This window comes from Ovis aries, chromosome X (genome assembly GCF_016772045.2).
Source record: "Ovis aries strain OAR_USU_Benz2616 breed Rambouillet chromosome X, ARS-UI_Ramb_v3.0, whole genome shotgun sequence".
Taxonomy (NCBI): Eukaryota; Metazoa; Chordata; class Mammalia; order Artiodactyla; family Bovidae; genus Ovis; species Ovis aries.
Genome location: NC_056080.1, coordinates 125,839,377 through 125,858,197, shown reverse-complemented (window position 1 = coordinate 125,858,197; position 18,821 = coordinate 125,839,377). Strand labels below are relative to the sequence as shown.

Here is an 18,821-nt window from a genome sequence, read left to right as displayed (position 1 = left end):
GTCTACAAATTGTGGGGAAAGTACCAAGATTTGGTAAAGATAATTGAGTTTTAAACAAGAATGACGTCAGGCAAGAGAAATCACAAAAAGGCCATCTATTCCACTTTCTCCTTAGGTGACCTGAATATAAATTATATCTGAGCAAAGGCTATATCAATCAGTCAAGAAAGGGAGTGAGAAACTATTAATAATTAACTGAGGTATTTGGTATCATTTAAGCAGGCTTCCCTGGTGGCTCATTGCCTGCCAATACAGGAGATGCAGGTTTCATCCCTGGGTCGGGAAGATCCCTTGGAGGAGGAAATGGCAACCCATTCCAGTATTTTTGCCTGGGCTAGCCCATGGACATAGGGCCCTGGTGGCCTACATTCCATAGGGTCGCAAAGACATGACTTAATGACAAAACAACAAAAATCATTTAAGCACAGCTTTGTTCTACTTCTGCTACATATTATTTAAGTTTTTTATTGATATATAGTTGATTTACAATGTTGTGTTAATTTCTGGTATCAGTTCAGTTCAGTTCAGTCGCTCAGTCGTGTCCGACTCTTTGTGACCCCATGAATTGCAGCACGCCAGGCCTCCCTGTCCATCACCAACTCCCAGAGTTCACTCAGACTCACAGCCATCGAGTCAGTGATGCCATCCAGCCATCTCATCCTCTGTTGTCCCCTTCTCCTCCTGCCCCCAATCCCTCCCAGAATCAGAGTCTTTTCCAATGAGTCAGCTCTTCCCATGAGGTGGCCAAAGTACTGGACTTTCAGCTTTAGCATCATTCTTTCCAAAGAACACCTAGGACTGATCTCCTTCAGAATGGACTGGTTGGATCTCCTTGCAGTCCAAGGGACTCTCAAGAGTCTTCTCCAACACCACAGTTCAAAAGCATCAATTCTTTGGTGCTCAGCTTTCTTCACAGTCCAACTCTCACATCCATACATGACCACTGGAAAAACCATAGCCTTGACTAGACGGACCTTTGTTGAAAAGTAATGTCTCTGCTTTTCAATATGGTATCTAGGTTGGTCATAACTTTTCTTCCTAGGAGTAAGCGTCTTTTAATTTCATGGCTGCAGTCACCATCTGCAGTGATTTTGGAGCCCCCAAAATAAAGTCTGACACTGTTTCCACCATTTCCCATCTATTTCCCATGAAGTGATGGGACCAGATACCATGATCTTCGTTTTCTGAATGTTGAGCTTTAAGCCAACTTTTTCACTCTCCTCTTTCACTTTCATCAAGAGGCTTTTTAGTTCCTCTCCACTTTCTGCCATAAGGGTGGTGTCATCTGCATATCTGAGGTTATTGATATTTCTCCCGGCAATCTTGATTCCAGCTTGTGCATTAGTCCCTCAGTTGTGTCTGACTCTTTGTGACCTCATGGACTGAAGCCCACCAGACTCCTCTGTCCAAGGAATTCTTCAGGCAAGAATATTGGAGTGGGTTGCCATTCCCTTCTCCAGGGGATCTTCCTGACCCAGGGATCAAATCCATGGAGATCAAATCTCCTGCATTGGCAAGCGGATTCTTTACCACTAAGCCACCAGGGAAGCCTGTGCTATACAGTAGGACCTTGTTATTTATCCATTGCTTCAATGATCTAGCTCCTTTCACCCATCCCCAAATATCTAAGCCTTTCAATCCCCACAGTAGACCCAATTAGCCCCCACTGAAGGCCCAGGTTATGGGCCCTGCCTGGTCGCTAGGGGAAGGGAATTAAGAACACCATTAAATCATTCAGGGGCTCTTGGGATCCTCCTGGCTGCTAGTACTTGACTTCCACTGAGTGCAACATTTACTATGTATCAGACCTTGCATGGTCTCTCTGCTTCCACCTCAGCCTTCTCCAAACCATTCTGAAAACACGAATTTGGCCATGTCGCTTTTTTGCTTGAAATCTCTTTATGGATTTTTATCACCCACAGGATAAAATCCAAGCCCTGACTATCTCTTCAGCTCATTGCTTATCCCTAGTCCCCTCTTCACACCCTTGACTCTCACATCCTCATCATGAACCAAACCTTGCTGGCACCACCAGTGTGTCTTTCCTACCTTTGCCTTGGCTATAACCCTCCAGCAGTATGCCTTTATACCACATAAGAAATATCACCTAGCCTCCATGAAACAATTTCAGTTGTTGCCTCTGCTCCTTGTGACATGACACCTTCTGCTCTGCTAACTCAGGCTGGCCCATACAGTGATGGTTTCTCCATCACATCTCTTACCCTGGCCCCAGTGCAATAGATTCCATGGAAACTGACCCTATGGAGTGCAACTGCCCCACCCAACTCACTAGTACAGGAGTCTCTTTGTCAGAATACCATCAAGTTCCCTTGTCCCTGTGTCAGAACACTGACAAGTGAACTAGGTCACCTCTGTTCTTAGGCCCAGCATGGTTCATGTCCTTGAGGAGTTCACAGTTCAATTGGAAAGACAAACAAGGACCAGCAATATAAGTGCTCTAGCAGGCATACGCTCGGGAGAGCACAGAGGGGACATCCATCCCACACTTAAAAGGTCAGAGAAGGTTTCCCAGTGAAGGTGACATGAGTTGGATGAGGCAAACAGGCAACACATGTGGAGGCACCAAGGTGGGAGAGATAGTGGTGATTTCAAGGCACTGCCAGTCACATAGCTTAGCTGGAGTATGAGGAATGACAGAAGATAAGCCTAAAGATGCAGCTAGGGACCAGATTGTGTGTGTTATGTGAGGGGACTGGGCTTCATTTAACTTGTGATGAGGAACTGTTGGGGAGGGGGTTTAGGTAGAAATAAAGCTTTGAGTGGGGCAAAATACTACTAAGTATTTTAGGTTTGGTTTGATTTTGCATTTTTAAAATCTTGTATTTTGAAATACATTTAGACTTTCAGAAAAGTTGTAAAAAACTAAATATACAATAATTGCCTATATCTCCTTTACTCAGCTTCCCCCTAATGTTAGCAACTTATAAAATCACAGTACAGAGGAAGTTAATATCAGCACAATGCTTATTACTAATCTAGAGTCTTTATTTGAATTTCATTATTTTCCCCCTAATATCCTTTTGTGTTTGTTTCACAACCCAATTCAATATCCATATCATATTTCATTGCTCTGTCTCAGTCTCCTCCAGTTTGTGATGGTGCCTCATTCTCTCCCTGTCTTTCATGACTTTGATACTTCTGATGAGTACTGGCCAGTCAGAATGCCTCTCAGTTGGGCTATGTCTGATGTTTTCTCATGGTAAGATTGAGCTTATGCATTCGGGGGCAAGAAGACCACAAGGGTGGTACTGTGCCCTTCTCAGTGCATTATGGCAGGGGAGACACGATGTTCCTCAATCACTTGGTTAAAGCAATGTCGTCAGGGTCCTCCACTAATAAACTTACTATTTTTCCATTCCTAATTATTTAATATCTAGTGAGCTCATACTTTTAGAATATGTCAGCATCCTGCTTCTCCTCAAACTTTTGCCTGGCAGCCAAAGATTCTGATGGGAGATAAGGATGAAAGACTACAGCAGGTCACAAGGAAAAGGGAGGATTCTGACATCCAGGAGCATCATGGAGGGGGCACTGAAATCTCTGGCAGGGGGTATCTGAAAGGAATGGTAGGGGGCTGCCAAAAAAAAAAAAGCTAACATAAAAGTCCTTTAGGCTCTTGGCTTATGTCATAGTTCGGAAAAGGACCAGCTTCTTGGGTGGGGGGAATTCCTTCCAAATGCCTAAAGCGTTCTGGCTCCAAGTGCCACCTGCACACAACACAGGCTGCTTGCAGACCAGCAGGCAGTTAGCACAAACACAGGACCGTGTTCACTCTTTTGGCAAATCACAACAGCCTAGGTCGGCCTGACGACCTGGATCATGGTGGGGTCCTGGTACCTTTTTCACATCTCCTGCTTACCTTTGGCAGGCAGATCCATCATGCAGAATGGAGTGCCCCGGACCATCACTTCCTGCATGATGATGGCAAAGCTATAGACGTCTCCTGCAAAAGAACGTAACCTGCTGCCCCTCGGGGCTCTCAACAGTTCAGGGGCTGTCCACAGCAACTCTGAAAAGAAAGCATTGTGTAATGAATCTAGGGAGAATTAACTGACAGCATTTGCAGTGCCCTCGAGGGCTCCAAGGGTGCTGTTTTATTGACTGCTTTATATTTTTATTAAGACAGACTGGCATGCTAGTGCTGCCCTCCCGCCCCCAGGGTCTGAATATATGAATCTAGGAATTACTCACAGCAAAAGCATACTACTTTCCCCACCCCCAGGAGCATACAGGCAGACACAGCAGAGGTGTGGGGAAGGGCACAGAAGCTCGAAATAGAAAAACTATCTGGTGCTGGCTTTCTTGCTCTGTTGAGCCTGCAAGTAGCAGTTGGCCAGCTTCCAGGGAAAGGCGAATGCACTGCCAGACTGGTTGCCATGGATTTGCTGTGTGCTGAGATCTACATGTGTCTGGTAATTTGAATGTGCTGGGGCTCAGGGATTCACAAGTTGATTTCTCCAGGTCTTAACTGAGGATTAGAGGATCCCCAAGCCTCCTCTGTTCCTTGCAGAGCAAAAGGGTGCAGCAATTCCTTCAACTCAGTTCCACAATTATTTACTGAGGATTTACTATGTACGAGGCACCGTGCTAGGGATGGGGCAGTGGCAGAGATGAATTAGACCTTGCCTTTGCCCTTGCAGAGTTCACAGACCAGCTGGCAAGACACACATGTGTACCCCTAATTGCAATACAACAGCGATGGTGATGTGGGCCACTGTATAGTGTATGCATAGTCACTCAGTCATATCTGACTCTTTGTGACCCCATGGGCTGTAGCCCATCAGGCTCAGCTGTCCACGGGATTTCCCAGGCAAGAATACTGGAGTTGGTCGCCATTTCCTTTTCCAAGGGATCTTCCTAACCCAGGGATCGAACCCACGTCTCCTGTGGCTCCTGCATTGGCAGGCAGATTCTTTACCACTGAGTCACCTGGGAAGCTCTATAGTGTAAGGAAGGAAATCTATTAAAAGCCAATATTAAGCACACATTAAAAAAAAATATAATCTCTGCAGGTGATGCTAGTGGTAAAGAACCTGACTACCAATGCAGGAGTTATGAGACTCAGGTTTGATCCCCGGGTCAGAAAGATCCCTTGGAGGGCATGGCAATCCACCTCCTGTGAGCTTGCCTGGAGAATCCCATGGACCGAGGAGCCTGGCAAGCTACAGTCCATAGGGTTGCACAGAGTCGGACATGACTAAAGAGACTTAGCATACACACGCATGGCAATCAGAGACTCAGAAATTTGGGGGCAAGTTTCCTTAAGCAACATATAAAGAAATACCGATTAATAATGGGAATGTTTTACATTGAACGATATGAAATTGCTGTTTCTGTAGCTCAAAAAATGGTTCAATATTGGCAAGTCCATGAGATTCGAGCTAATAAAAAAAAAAAAAACTGAGCTGATCAAATTATTCCAGGAAGGCTTCCTGGAAAAGTTAAATCTTAAAGGAGCTTGTTAAGAAGGTCAAGGATGCAGTTTCCTAGAGCTGAGAGGGTAAGGGCTTTGCAGGGAGAAAGAACAGTGCGTGCAAAAGAACAAGAGGTAGAAAGGAGCAAATTGTGGATGGGAGTGATGATAAGCAGATTAACTTGGCTGAAGAGAAGGGCTCTGTTAAGGAATAATGAGAAATGAGAAATGAGGTTGATGAAGTGGGGGAGGGAGGGTGGCTGGAAGAATGAGGGCAGGAGGTGAGAGGCCCCGAGAGCCAAATGAAGGCATTTGGAGTGAATACAAAAGGCAGTAGGGGTGCTGGAGCTGGAGAGGGATTTGATGAAAGTTGTGTTTGGGAAGATTAATCTGGCAACCTGCACAAACTGGATTGAAGGAGGAGAGAGGCTGGAATCAGGGAAACCAGCTAGGAAATTATTACAGCAAGAGCCAGAGGTGAGGTGCAAGGGGTGACAGCAGCAAGAGGAGGACCGAGATATATACAAAGGTTAAAATGCACAAGGAAGGGACAGGGCGCTCCTCCACGGGAGAGAAGTGGAATAAACAACAGGCTGACAACCAGACAAGGAGGCTGGAGAAGATTGTCTGTTGAGGGTGGGGGTGGTGGGGAGAAACACTGGCTAACTTTTCAGCTTGTCAAATTTGGGGCATTGGGAAGAGAGTCCAAAGGACAAGGCCCTAGGAAGCAAGGAGGAGGATAAAAGGTCAGATTATTTTGGTTTGTTGCTGAAACCCAGGAAAGAGAAACTCACCCTGGAAATTCTTATTTGGAGCCCATTCTGATCTAAATGGTGGTCCAGGAAATTCTAGCCTCACCCCAAGCACATACTTGTCTCATTTTGTCTTCCAGGTGTCCCCAGCCATTGTCCCCCAACTCCCCTGCCCAAAACCGGAGAGTTTTGCCCATCAGTCACCTTGCCTAGGTGAACTGATGCTTGCAAATGAAATGGAAAAAAACGAATAATACTTTAGTCAAAGGAATACATTACTGACCGTGGGGTTTCAGGCATATGTTTGTGGGGGGGGGGCAGGGAAAATGGTATGCAGCTGCTTGTTCCTGGCATCCTCTCCCTCTGCACACTTAACAGCACAAGAAGGGAAAAGAGGACACAACTCTCGGTTAAAAAGCTGGGTGATTAAATACAATCATTACCAAACAGTGTTTTCAGAGAGCACTTACGTGTATGTTGTTAATGGCTAAAATGATTTTTTTGCACTATACTTATGTAATTGAGAGTAGGCAGTAATGAATCCACTTACAACATGCCCCCATCTCCCCCTTCCCACTCCAGAGCCCAGTAAGAGCCACTGCCTATCATTAGACTTGAACTCTCAGGAAAAAAAAAAAAATCACTTTGGCTTGTTTTGTGTTTACTGGAACCAGGGCTAACTCATAGCCCTGCCATGGTGATAAAATCAACCTTGGAGAGCCAGTGATACGATACAAGAGAACACAGAGCAAAAGTCAAGAATCCTGGGTTCACAATCTCATCTGGGTCACTAATCAGCTCACCTTCCTAAACCTTGGCTTCCCCATCTGTAAAATACAAATTGAGCCAGACGATCTACCCTTAGGGAGCAGCAAGTTTCTTTATTTTTTCCATTCATTGATTCAACAAACATTTATTCCACCAGGTATGGTGAAAGGCACTGTGGGAGGCAAACTTATTTCTTACCTTCACAAGACTTATAGTTTAGGGAGGGAGAGAAGACAGCTAATTAAACATGTATTACCAACAAAATGTGGTATTAAAACAAAGTTCAAAGCCTTAAAGGATCATAAAGAAGATAATTTCACCAAGCCTAAGGGATCATAGGAAGCCTCTTGAATCATTTGAGCCTTCTGGAAGGAGTAGAATTTAGCCAGACTCAGATGAGTGGGTAAAAGTGGGAAGGGAAGAGTGTTCCAAGCAATGAACAAGGTATATGTAAAGTTCTGGAAGTAAGAGAGAACCTAGTGCAAATAAAAAACTGGAAGGCGGTCAGCACGGCTGGAATATAGAGACAGTGGTTAAGCATGAGAGGTCCTCACGCCAAACCACGACAGACTTGTAAGCCATGTAAAGGAGTTTGAACTTTATCCTAAGAGCAATGGGAAGCCATTCAATGAGTTTTGGCACAGCTGTAACATGATCAGATTTGCAGTTCAGGAAACTCCCTCTGGCTTCGGTGTGTGAAGAATGGATTGAGCATCCAGATTGCCCTTGCAATTTGGAGAATGGAGTGAAAGTGTAAGAGGGAGAAACAGGGAAAGAGACAGACACAGTACACCAAAAAAACAAAAACAAACAAAAAACCACTGCAGGTACCCTGTCCTTACTCTAAAACTAGAGTTTCTTAAGTTTGAAAGTTGCCAATCTGTGAGTTAAATGGAATCCTAGGAAGCTGGACATTGTGTTTTATTTTATAGGTGAGTAATTTTGATAGGAAGATAAGTACTTCCCACTCGGCAGCTGTCATCCAAACATCCTAGCCCTAACACCGGGCAACTACTCCAAGATTTCAAATTGGGATTAGCCAGATAATAACCATATGATTCAGTTGTCAACAAGAACAGGTCCACAGAGAGAAATAGAGGGAACAAGAGACAGAGACAGAGAGAGACATAAAGAAAGACAATATCACATGTTTCTGTTGTGATTACCAAGAGCTTCAAGTCCTTTAAAATACTGATGGTCAGAGAAAGAGGAAATTGTTATTAAATGTTTTCATTTAGCTGGGTACAGGAGCTAGTCTTCAGAAGATCTGAACTGATGCTGCTAAGTAGGTGCACGATTTGAGCAAATCTTGAGACTCAGTTATCTCATTTGTAAAATGGGCGAGTTGGATCAGATGACTCCCTAAAGGCTCATATTCCACTGGCTTTATTAGGCGCAAAAATGACGTCACTGATGACTGGACTGCATCTCTATCTGTGCATGTGTCACTGTGTGTCCTTCAGTCTTCATTTCTCCTATAAAGTCAGCATTTTTAAAAGTTTTAACACCAAAGATTCTTTTAAGAGTATGAGTATATGTTGTCATTTTGATTCTCTCTCTGTCTCTTTTGGGTTGTCTGCTTTTCCATTTTTGTGTTATCATCTCCCCTCTTCCCCTTTGCAATACTGCTTAAAACATTGAATGTGCTACTTTCCTATATTTATTTAACCCTATTCATTTTCTTTCCTTACGTCTTTCTCTTCCTTCCTTCTTCCTTTCCATCAGTTCATTCCCTCCTAGCTCTCACTCACTCACTCCCAAGCCCTGAAGTCTCAGATTTCTCCTGTTTCTTTGATCTGTTATGACCCCTACAGGCATTGTCTGGTGCTGCTAAGGGTGCACCAAATAGAAGACAAAAACACGATATGGGCATTACAGCCAAGCCTACTGATTTCCTAGAAGGCCATATTTCGGTCTGACGCCATCCCACACAACCCATGGAGCATTTACTTGCTGGGGGGGGGGCCCTCTTTGCTTCTTCTCTCTAGACAGAGACAGTGAGGGTAGGCTTTAGTGACATCCCATTCCAGAATGGGCTTTGTGGGAGTCCAACTACCAAATTACCTTCCATTCAATCTGACAAGTATTTATTGAGCACCTACTGTGTGCCTAGCACTCAGCAAGTTCCTCCAGGGACACCTAGGGTCTCCAGACAATATAACCTAATCCTGCCACAGCAGGAATTCAACATTATTGCACTGGCTTTGTTCAGAAGGCTGGGCTGTGTGGAGATTACGGCCTGCAGATTTCATTCAACTCCTTTGGCTTGGAAATGAGGCTGATTTTCAACAAAAGTGAGGAGTTGAATCAGCCTGAGGCTTTAATCCAAGGCATGCTCTCATGTGAACTTCGGAGTACCTTGTGTGCGTCACAAGGGCACAATACATTGCTTACCTTCTGCGGAAGGTTCCTCTTGGGAGAGTCTTAGGGTTTCCAAGATGTCATTAAAGCCATAATCTGTCACTTTGAGTACAAAACGCCCATCCACCACACAATTCCGAGACTTCAGCCTCCCATGAGCAAACTCTCTGTGGTGTAAGTACTTCATGCCCTGCAGATTATACAAACAAGATTTATTTAGCAATTTATTTAACTGTTTTGTGCTTTTAGAGCCACTTTCTGAGATTGTTCACAGCTACTATGTTCTAGAATTCAGCTCTTTTCTCTTATATGCAGGCAAAGCCAAACTTTTGACAACAAGAATTGTTTCCAGGTCCCTTTTATCACTAAAATTTTACACTTTGATGAAGAATCATATTTTGTGGAAGTAAAGAACTGTACGTTATGGCAAGATTTATTGACATTTCAAACACAGGATGGATCTATACACATATAATTGCCAAGAAATTGAAGATTCTGATCTTCCCCCCAAAGGTCTAGCCCAACTCTCATCCACTACTGGCAGGAATGGAAACTGACACAGCCTTTTGGGTGGGTAATTTGGAAACAGCAATCAAAATGGAAAGTATGCACACATACCCTGTGACCTGAGAAATTTTACTTCTCCAAATGCTTGCGCATGTACACAAGGAGACACACACAAGAATGTTCTTTGCATCTCTGTTTTATATTATATAATTGGACATATAATAAATAGCTATCAAGAAGGGATGTCCAAATTGTGGTACATCCAAACTATGAAATATTTTGCAACAGCTAAAAAAATAACAAGACAAACCTGTATGTACTAATAGGGAACCATATCTAAGCCACAAAGTAAGTGAACAAGAGGAAGTTTCAGAACTATGTGACGGTATGTATTTTAAAGAGCAAACAAAATCTATAATGATGTAAATACACACAAAATGAATTGCAAGGCTAATCACCAAACTGCAATTAGCAGTGATGAAGTTGGAGGGAGGATATGAGAGGGTTGAGTAATTGTCAATACTTTTCCCATATATATTTATATCATTTGACTTTCCAATTTAATTGAATATGTTATTTTTATAAATAGACTTGTTTTATGTTCATAATTTATATAAAATATATAACTTTCATAAAATACGTAAGTATATAAAATATATGTAATTTATTTTATGTGTCTTTATAATTTAAAATAGACAATAAAAAAGAAAGGCGAATACTATGCAGTTTGTTCAGCAATCTTATATGACACTCAAATGTGATGTACTGGGACTTTTTCAGATGACTTTAATCATTCAAATACAAATTCACCCATATTCTAGTGCAGTAATCTCAGAATTGTTTATGCTGAGTCCTTTTCAGTATCTGGCTCTATTTTGCAACTTGACACTCCTTTGTATGTATACATTTTACATCTTGCACCCTGGAAATTCTGTAGTCCCCAGTGCTTCCAAGCAGAGTCTACAGTGGGTGAGATTTCTCCCAAGATGCTTGGGTTTCATTCATCATGGGCCTCAGAGGACTCATTCAGAGAACTCTCCCTTAACTCATGGGATTTTGCTTACAGAGTGAGTGGACAAAGTATTAGAATAGGAATTAGGAGATTTAAATTATATTATCAGCTCTGCCACTTAATAGCTGGTTGACAAATATTTATTGAGCACTATGTATGGTAGACACTATATTTTAAAAAAACCTCATTTTGCTTCTCAGAGCCTCCATAAAAGGAGGCTAATCACAATTCTTTTATGCAAAATTGGAACAAAATAATGTCTATAAAGCTACCTTAAAAAGGGTTAGGCCACAATACAAGGGTCAAGACTTTGGTTAACATACAGAAAGCTCAACCAATCATTGATTATCCAGATCAGCTCACTACAGGTGCACATAGACACAATTTTCATATCATTCCAGGGATTTCATGGATTCCACTGAATTGCACACATGGACCCATTTGTGAACCCCACTGGCTGTTAACAGTCCTGGCCTCTGAGAATGGAAGTGCTGCCTGAGAGAATCAATGGTCTTTTTGGCTCTTGGTCATGCTGAGTTCCACATCTGTAACTATGGCATAGACCTATGTAAAGACCTCTCACCTATTTCTAAACTGAACCACCTTCTAGAAGGTGAAAGCCAGGAGATGGGGCTAAGTAGAACTAAAGAGCCCAGGAATGAGCCCACCCTCACATCCAGAAAGCAGAGGAATGGGAAGGAAGAGGAGTGCTTAAGGCAGAAGAGTGCTCGACGGCTATAGGCGTGCATGCTCAGTCACTTCAGTCATATCTGACTCTTTGCAACCTCATGGACTCTAACCCACCAGGCTCCTCTGTCTGGTTCTCCCAGTAACAATACTGAGATGGAGTGCTTCTCCAGAGGATATTCTCCACCCATGGATCAAACCCACATCTCTTGCGTCCCCTGCACTGGAAGCAGATTCTTTACCCACTGAGAAGCCCAATGGCTATAGGAAGTAAATCTGGCCCTCAAATTGGTAGTGGGGGGAACAAACAAATTTTTTCTTTATCAGGACCTTATAATAGATATATAAAACAAATAACAAGGTGCTGTGAGAAGAGGTGGGGGCCAACACAGGGAAGGAAGGTGGAGGGGTGATCCAAGGAAAATGACCAAAGGAAAATAAAACATCCCAAAATATTGAAGCTTTAATCTATGGGGAAAATCTTGGATTTTCAGTCTTTCATTAACCTTGATGAGATCCAGCAGGAGTGATGATTTAAACATCCAATCTAGTTTCACATCCTGATTCATCAGTATGTCTTCCAGGCTCCTTCGGGAACAGAATTCTGTCACAATGGCAAACATCCCCGAATCACAGAAGAAGCCCACCAAAGGGTTAATATTCTCATGACGCAGGTCCTTCATCTGGAAACAGAGGGAGAGAAGAGAGTCACAGCTGTTCTGTCTCAGTTGGAGTTGGGGCCTTCTTCCTGTTTCTTTAGGGACTCTGACAGAGTGGAGTTCAGTGACCTAGAAATACTAAAAAAGGTTAGAACAGTAAGAGGTGGAATAGATTGCTTTTCTGTGAATATTCATCTAGTCAGCATCTATTAAAATAAATAGCTTCTATAAACATCAGGCCAAAGCTTATAAAATTTGTTTCAGAAGAAATATTTAGAATTTGGACAACATTTTGCCTTTGTATCCATTCATTTTTTTTCACTAACATGAGAAACATTTAGGGTGTCCCAACAATGTCCAAGGCATTGGACTGCATGCTAGTGATACAAAGATAAACAAACTGAAATCAACGCCCTGAAAGGGGTCATATTCAAAGAGAGGTGATAGACACGCAAACTGACTGACACATTTCCATGTGAAATGACTTTTATCGAAGGGAGAGCAGGAAGCTAGTGGAGCTCAGATGGGAAGTGTTTAATTCAGCCTTGGAGGTCAGAGAAGGCTTGCCTGAGGAGGTAATGTCTGAACCATCATGAAGGGCAAGTAAGAGCTGACCACACGAAGGTAACGTGGTGGCAGGGGGCGGGGCACCCAAGAGGAAGAGCATGTTATGCTGAGGAAACTGCAACAGGTTTAGGGTGGCCAGAACACAGTATCAGGGAAAGAATATGAGGCACGAGGCTGGAGAGAGAGACAGGAGCCACATCCTGTGCAGCTTTGAGAACTCTACTATAGAATTCAAAATTAATATTATGGGCACTAAACGATTAGTATCTATTATTATTACTATTTAATGGGGGATAAGAGAGAAAAGCGCTCCATGATTACTTCTAGATTTCTTCTTGGATTCCTGGATAGATGGCTGTGATATACCTCAATATAAGGAATTCAGGAGGTTTCCTAGTGAATATGTTGGTACCCCACCCATATTCCCTTTACCGTGCATCTCCCAGCTGCTGTAAATGTTAGCTGATCATTCACAGTTGCTCCATTCTCTTGAAAATTGTCCTACAGCCCAACACAAAGGGGAGCTATCTTACTTGAAATGTTAGAGCCCACCCACAGATCCCAGGTAATGACTGACTGACTGGGAGTGGTACAAAAGTTCAACTCCCTAGCCTCAAAGGGGAACTCATGGTATAACTTGTGTGGCAGTATTTCTCCCATAGGATCATAGTGAAGCTAGTCTCAAGCTGCGATCACATACTTGCTGAGCTTTTACTTCTGCCTTATCCTGCATTCCTCTCCCTTTAACTGCCTTACTCTGCATTCCACTCCCTTTCTCTTGAGAGCATTCTTTCAATGAGTAATTTGAACAAGAATTCCCATCTCAGGCTCAGCTTTTAGAGAATCTGACCTAAGAGAGAGGGAAACAAATTTTGGGTGATGAGAAGACTGATTAATTCAGTGTGAGACATGTTAAGAATGAAGGGCCTGTGGAACATCAAGTTGGAAATATTTCAAAGATGGCTAGAGATAATCAGAGTTTGAGGCTCAGGAGAAAAGTGTATTCTGGATAAATAGACCTGGGAATTGTAAACATGTAAATGGTAGATGAAATTAATGGGAGTGAATGAGATAACCCAAGGAAGTATATAGAATAAAAAGAAAAGGGAGGAATTTCAACATTTAAAGGATGAGGAAAGGAAGAACATCCCACATAAACACTTAGAAATGGGACTAAAAAGAAAGGCTTATTTAGAACATTATGAACACCACAAGAAGAGTTTCAGGAAGGTGAGATAAATGCTGGAAGGAATTTCAGGAAAATGTGATAAATACCAGAGAGGTCAAGTAAGATGAGAACAACTACACCTAGATGCATCATCAGAGAAGGCAAAGGCATCCCACCCCAGTACTCTTGCCTGGAAAATCCCATGGACGGAGGAGCCTGGAAGGCTGCAGTCCATGGGGTCGCTAAGAGACACACACAACTGAGCGAATTCCCTTTCACTTTTCACTTTCATGCACTGGAGAAAGAAATGGCAACCCACTCCAGTGTTCTTGCCTGGAGACTCCCAGGGACGGCGGAGCCTCGTGGGCTGCCATCTATGGGGTCGCACAGAGTCGGACACGACTGAAGCGACTTAGCAGCAGCAGCAGAAGAAACATCATAATCAAACTCCTAAAATCTAAAGATAAATTTTTGCAGGCAGTCAGCGAATATACAAAAACCTCTTCATCATTAAAAAAAAAAGTTAGAGTCAAAAGGACATGTGTGAAAAAACCTTCAGGTAATATGAAATCCAATAGTAAAACATTAAATTCTTTCCCTTTAGAGTCAAAAGTAAGACAAGGATGTCTTCCTTCACCATTTCTACTCAATATTGTATAATAGTATCAAAACATTGGTGAGAAAATTTAAAGAAAACTTCAACAAAGATCTGTACCACATTAATGGACTGGAAGACTCAATATTGTTAAGATATCCATTTTCCCTAAATTGATTTATAGATTCATATAACCCCCCATGAAAAATTCCAGAAGGGTTTATTAAAGTAATAGACTAGTAGATTTAAGAACTTATGGAAAATTAAAATGAACTACCCTAACAAAAACAATGTTGCAAAAGAACAATTTGCAGAGCTTACACAACCTAACTACAGGACTTACTCTAGAGCTATGATAATCAAGACAGTGGGATATTGGCAGTAGGATACACTGATGAGTTAATGAAACAGAGTAGAAAGTCCAAAAACATACCCACACATATATAGTCAGTTAATTTTTCATCAAGTTGAAAAGTTAATTAAATGGAGACAGGAAAGCCTTTTGTAAACAATTGTTACTGGAACACTGGATATCTCTATGGAAAAAAATTAACTGTGACCACTACTCTCAGTCCATATACAAAATGAATTCAAAATGGATCATAACTCTATATCTAAAATCTTGGAATAGGCAAAGATTTCTGAGCCACAAAATACAATAAAATAATAAATTGGATTTCCTCAAAATTAAAGTTTGCTCATCAAAAGATACCATTAAATAAACAGGTCGCAGATTGAGAAAAAATATTGTAAAACATATATCTGACCAAAAGCAGGATATATAAAAGAATATCTGCATGTCAACAATTAAAAGACAAAACTCTCAATTTTTTAAAAATGGGCAAAAACATAAAAAGACAAGTAACAAAAGAAGATATAGAAATGAATTATAAGCACTTGAAAAGGTGCTCAATAACTTTAGTTATCATGAAAATGCAAATTAAAATCACAACAATAAAACATTCTCTACACGCTGGAAAGTTTTGCAGTATCAGAAATCTGTATCAAAAAGACAAATGTTACTGAGAATTTAAAGCAACTGGAACATTTGCACATTTCTAACAGGAAAGTAAAATTTTATAACCAATTTGGAGAACTGTTTGTGCATTTCATGTAAGTTATACTTACATCTACTCTATGACTCAGACTATTAAGTATTTACCCAAGAGAAGTGAAAATATATGTTCACAAAAATACTTGTGCAGAAATGTTTATAGTTGCTTATGAAAAGACAACCCAACACACTAATCATCAGAAAAATGCAAATCTAAATTAAAATGCAGTATCATCTCCCACCCACTAGGATGGCTACTATACAATTTTTAAAAAATAGTTAATAAGTGTCAGCAAGGATGTAGAGAAATTAGAACTCATGTGCACTGTTGGTAGGATTGTAAAATGGTGCAACTGCTATGGAAAACAGTATGGAGGTTACTCAAAAAATTAAAATTAGAACTACAATATGATCCAGAAATTCCACTCCCTGGTATGTATACAAAGAATTGAAAGGAGGATTTCAGAGAGATATTTGCATATACATATTCATAGCAACCCAAATGTCCATCAAGAAATGAATGAATAACATAAAATGGAATATTATTCAGCCTTTAAAAAGAAAACTATTCACACGCTACCACATGGACGAATCTTGAAGACATTATGCTAAGTGAAATACACCAGTCACAGAAAGACAAATACCATATTATTCCACTTATATAAGGTGTCTAAAGTAGTCAAATCCATGGAAATAGAAAGTAGAATAATGGCTATCCAGAAATACAAAGAGGGGAAAAAGGTGAGTTGCTATATAATGGGAACAGAGTTTTATGTTTGCAAGATGAAAAAGTTCTAGAGATGTGTTTCACAGCAATTCGAGTATATTTAACACTGCCAAACTGTACATTTAAAAATTGTTAAGATGGTAAAATTTACATAATGTGTTTTTCATAATTAAACAAATATATGTGGTTGCCTTAATCATAATGCCAAAAAAACGAGAAACAAGCCAAATTTTCATCAACAAGAAAATTATAAACAAACTGTGATATATTCATAAAATTATATACTACTCAGCATTTTTTTAATGAACTGATACCGATACATGTAAAAACATGCATTTATCTTAAAACGTGCTATATTGAGAGAAAAAAGGAGTGTACACTCTATCATTTCATTTACATGAAATTCAACAACAGAAATAAAACACTAATTCATGGTGATAGATATCAGAAAAATTGTTGCCTCCGGGATAAAAAAAATTGACTGATAAGGGAAGCAGGGGATTTTCTGGGGTGATGAACATATTCTGTATCTTGTTTTGAGGAATGGTTACATAGATAAATGCAGTTATCAAAATTCATTGTACAGACCATCTAATTATTCCTAAATAAAAAATATATTGGAAAAGACCCTGATGCTGGGAAAAATTGAAGGCAAAAGGAGAAGGGGACAGCAGAGGATGAGACTGTTAGATGGTATCACCAACCGACTCAATGGACATGAATTTGAGCAAACTCCAGGAGATAGTGGAGAACAGAAAAGCCTGGCGTGCTGCAGTTCATGGAGTCACAGAGTCGGACACACTTTAGCAACTGAACAACAACAAAAAATGTATTTTCAAAACACAATGAGACATTCAGTTCAGTCGCTCAGTCGTGTCCAACTCTTTGCGACCCCATGAATCACAGCACACCAGGCCTCCCTGTCCATCACTATCTCCTGGAGTTCACTCAGACTCACGTTCATCGAGTCCGTGATGCCGTCCAGCCATCTCATCCTCTGTCGTCCCCTTCTCCTCCTGCCCCCAATCCTTCCCAGCATCAGAGTCTTTTCTAATGAGTCAACTCTTCACATGAGGTGGCCAAAGTACTGGAGCTTCAGCTTTAGCATCATTCCTTCCAAAGAAATCCCAGGGTTGATCTCCTTCAGAATAGACTGCTTGGATCTCCTTGCAGGCCAAGGGACTCTCAAGAGTCTTCTCCAACACCACAGTTCAAAAGCATCAATTCTTCGGTGTTCAGCCTTCTTCACAGTCCAACTCTCACATCCATACATGACCACAGGAAAAACCATAGCCTTGAGTAGACGGACCTTAGTCGGCAAAGTATGTCTCTGCCTTTGAATATACTATCTAGGTTGGTCATAACTTTTCTCCCAAAGAGTAAGCGTCTTTTAATTTCATGGCTGCAATCACCATCTGCAGTGATTTTGGAGCTCAAAAAAATAAAGTCTGACACTGTTTCCACTGTTTCTCCATCTATTTCCCATGAAGTGATGGGACCAGATGCCATGATCTTTGTTTTCTGAATGTTGAGCTTTAAGCCAACTTTTTCATTCTCCTCTTTCACTTTCATCAAGAGGCTTTTTAGTTCCTCTTCACTTTCTGCCATAAGGGTGGTGTCATCTGCATATCTGAAGTTATTGATATTTCTCCCAGCAATCTTGATTCCAGCTTGTGTTTCTTCCAGCCCAGTGTTTCTCATGATGTACTCTGCATATAAGTTAAATAAGCAGGGTGACAATATACAGCCTTGACGTACTCCTTTTCCTATTTGGAACCAGTCTGTTGTTCCATGTCCAGTTCTAACTGTTGCTTCCTGACCTGCATACAGATTTATCAAGAGGCAGGTTAGGTGGTCTTGTATTCCCATCTCTTTCAGAATTTTCCATAGTTTATTGTGATCCACACAGTCAAAGGCTTTGGCATAGTCAATAAAGCAGAAATAGATGTTTTTCTGGAACTCTCTACAAGACCTTTTAGAACTAATACCCAAAAAAGATGTCCTTTTCATTACAGGGGACTGGAATGCTAAAGTAGGAAGTCAAGAAACACCTGGAATAACAGGCAAATTTGGCCTTGGAATGCAGAATGAAGCAGGGCAAAGACTAATAGAGTTTTGCCAAGAAAATGCACTGGTCATAGCAAACACCCTCTTCCAACAACACAAGAGAAAACTCTACACATGGACATCACCAGATGGTCAACACCAAAATCAGACTGATTACATTCTCTGTAGCCAAAGAGGTGGAAGCTCTATAGAGTCAACAAAAACAAGACCAGGAGCTGACTGTGGCTTAGATCATGAACTCCTTATTGCCAAATTCAGACTCAAATTGAAGAAAGCAGGGAAAACCGCTAGACCATTCAGGTATGACCTAAATCAAATCCCTTATGATTATACAGTGGAAGTGAGAAATAGATTTAAGGGTCTGGATCTGATAGATAGAGTGCCTGATGAACTACGGAATGAGGTTCGTGACATTGTACAGGAGACAGGGATCAAGACCATCCCCATGGAAAAGAAATGCAAA

General features: G+C 41.3%; 1 protein-coding gene across 1 annotated transcript in view; it reads right to left on the bottom strand.

Moving 5' to 3' along the window:
- GUCY2F (guanylate cyclase 2F, retinal) overlaps positions 1 to 18,821 on the bottom strand; it is a 138,217-nt gene that overhangs the window by 63,059 nt on the left and 56,337 nt on the right. The window contains exons 8-10 of the mRNA XM_027963150.3: positions 12,028 to 12,204; positions 9,349 to 9,505; positions 3,881 to 4,030 (exon numbers count right to left, since the gene is read on the bottom strand). Of these exons, the coding sequence (XP_027818951.1) occupies positions 3,881 to 4,030; positions 9,349 to 9,505; positions 12,028 to 12,204 (484 nt within the window). The remainder of the gene's footprint in view (positions 1 to 3,880; positions 4,031 to 9,348; positions 9,506 to 12,027; positions 12,205 to 18,821) is intronic.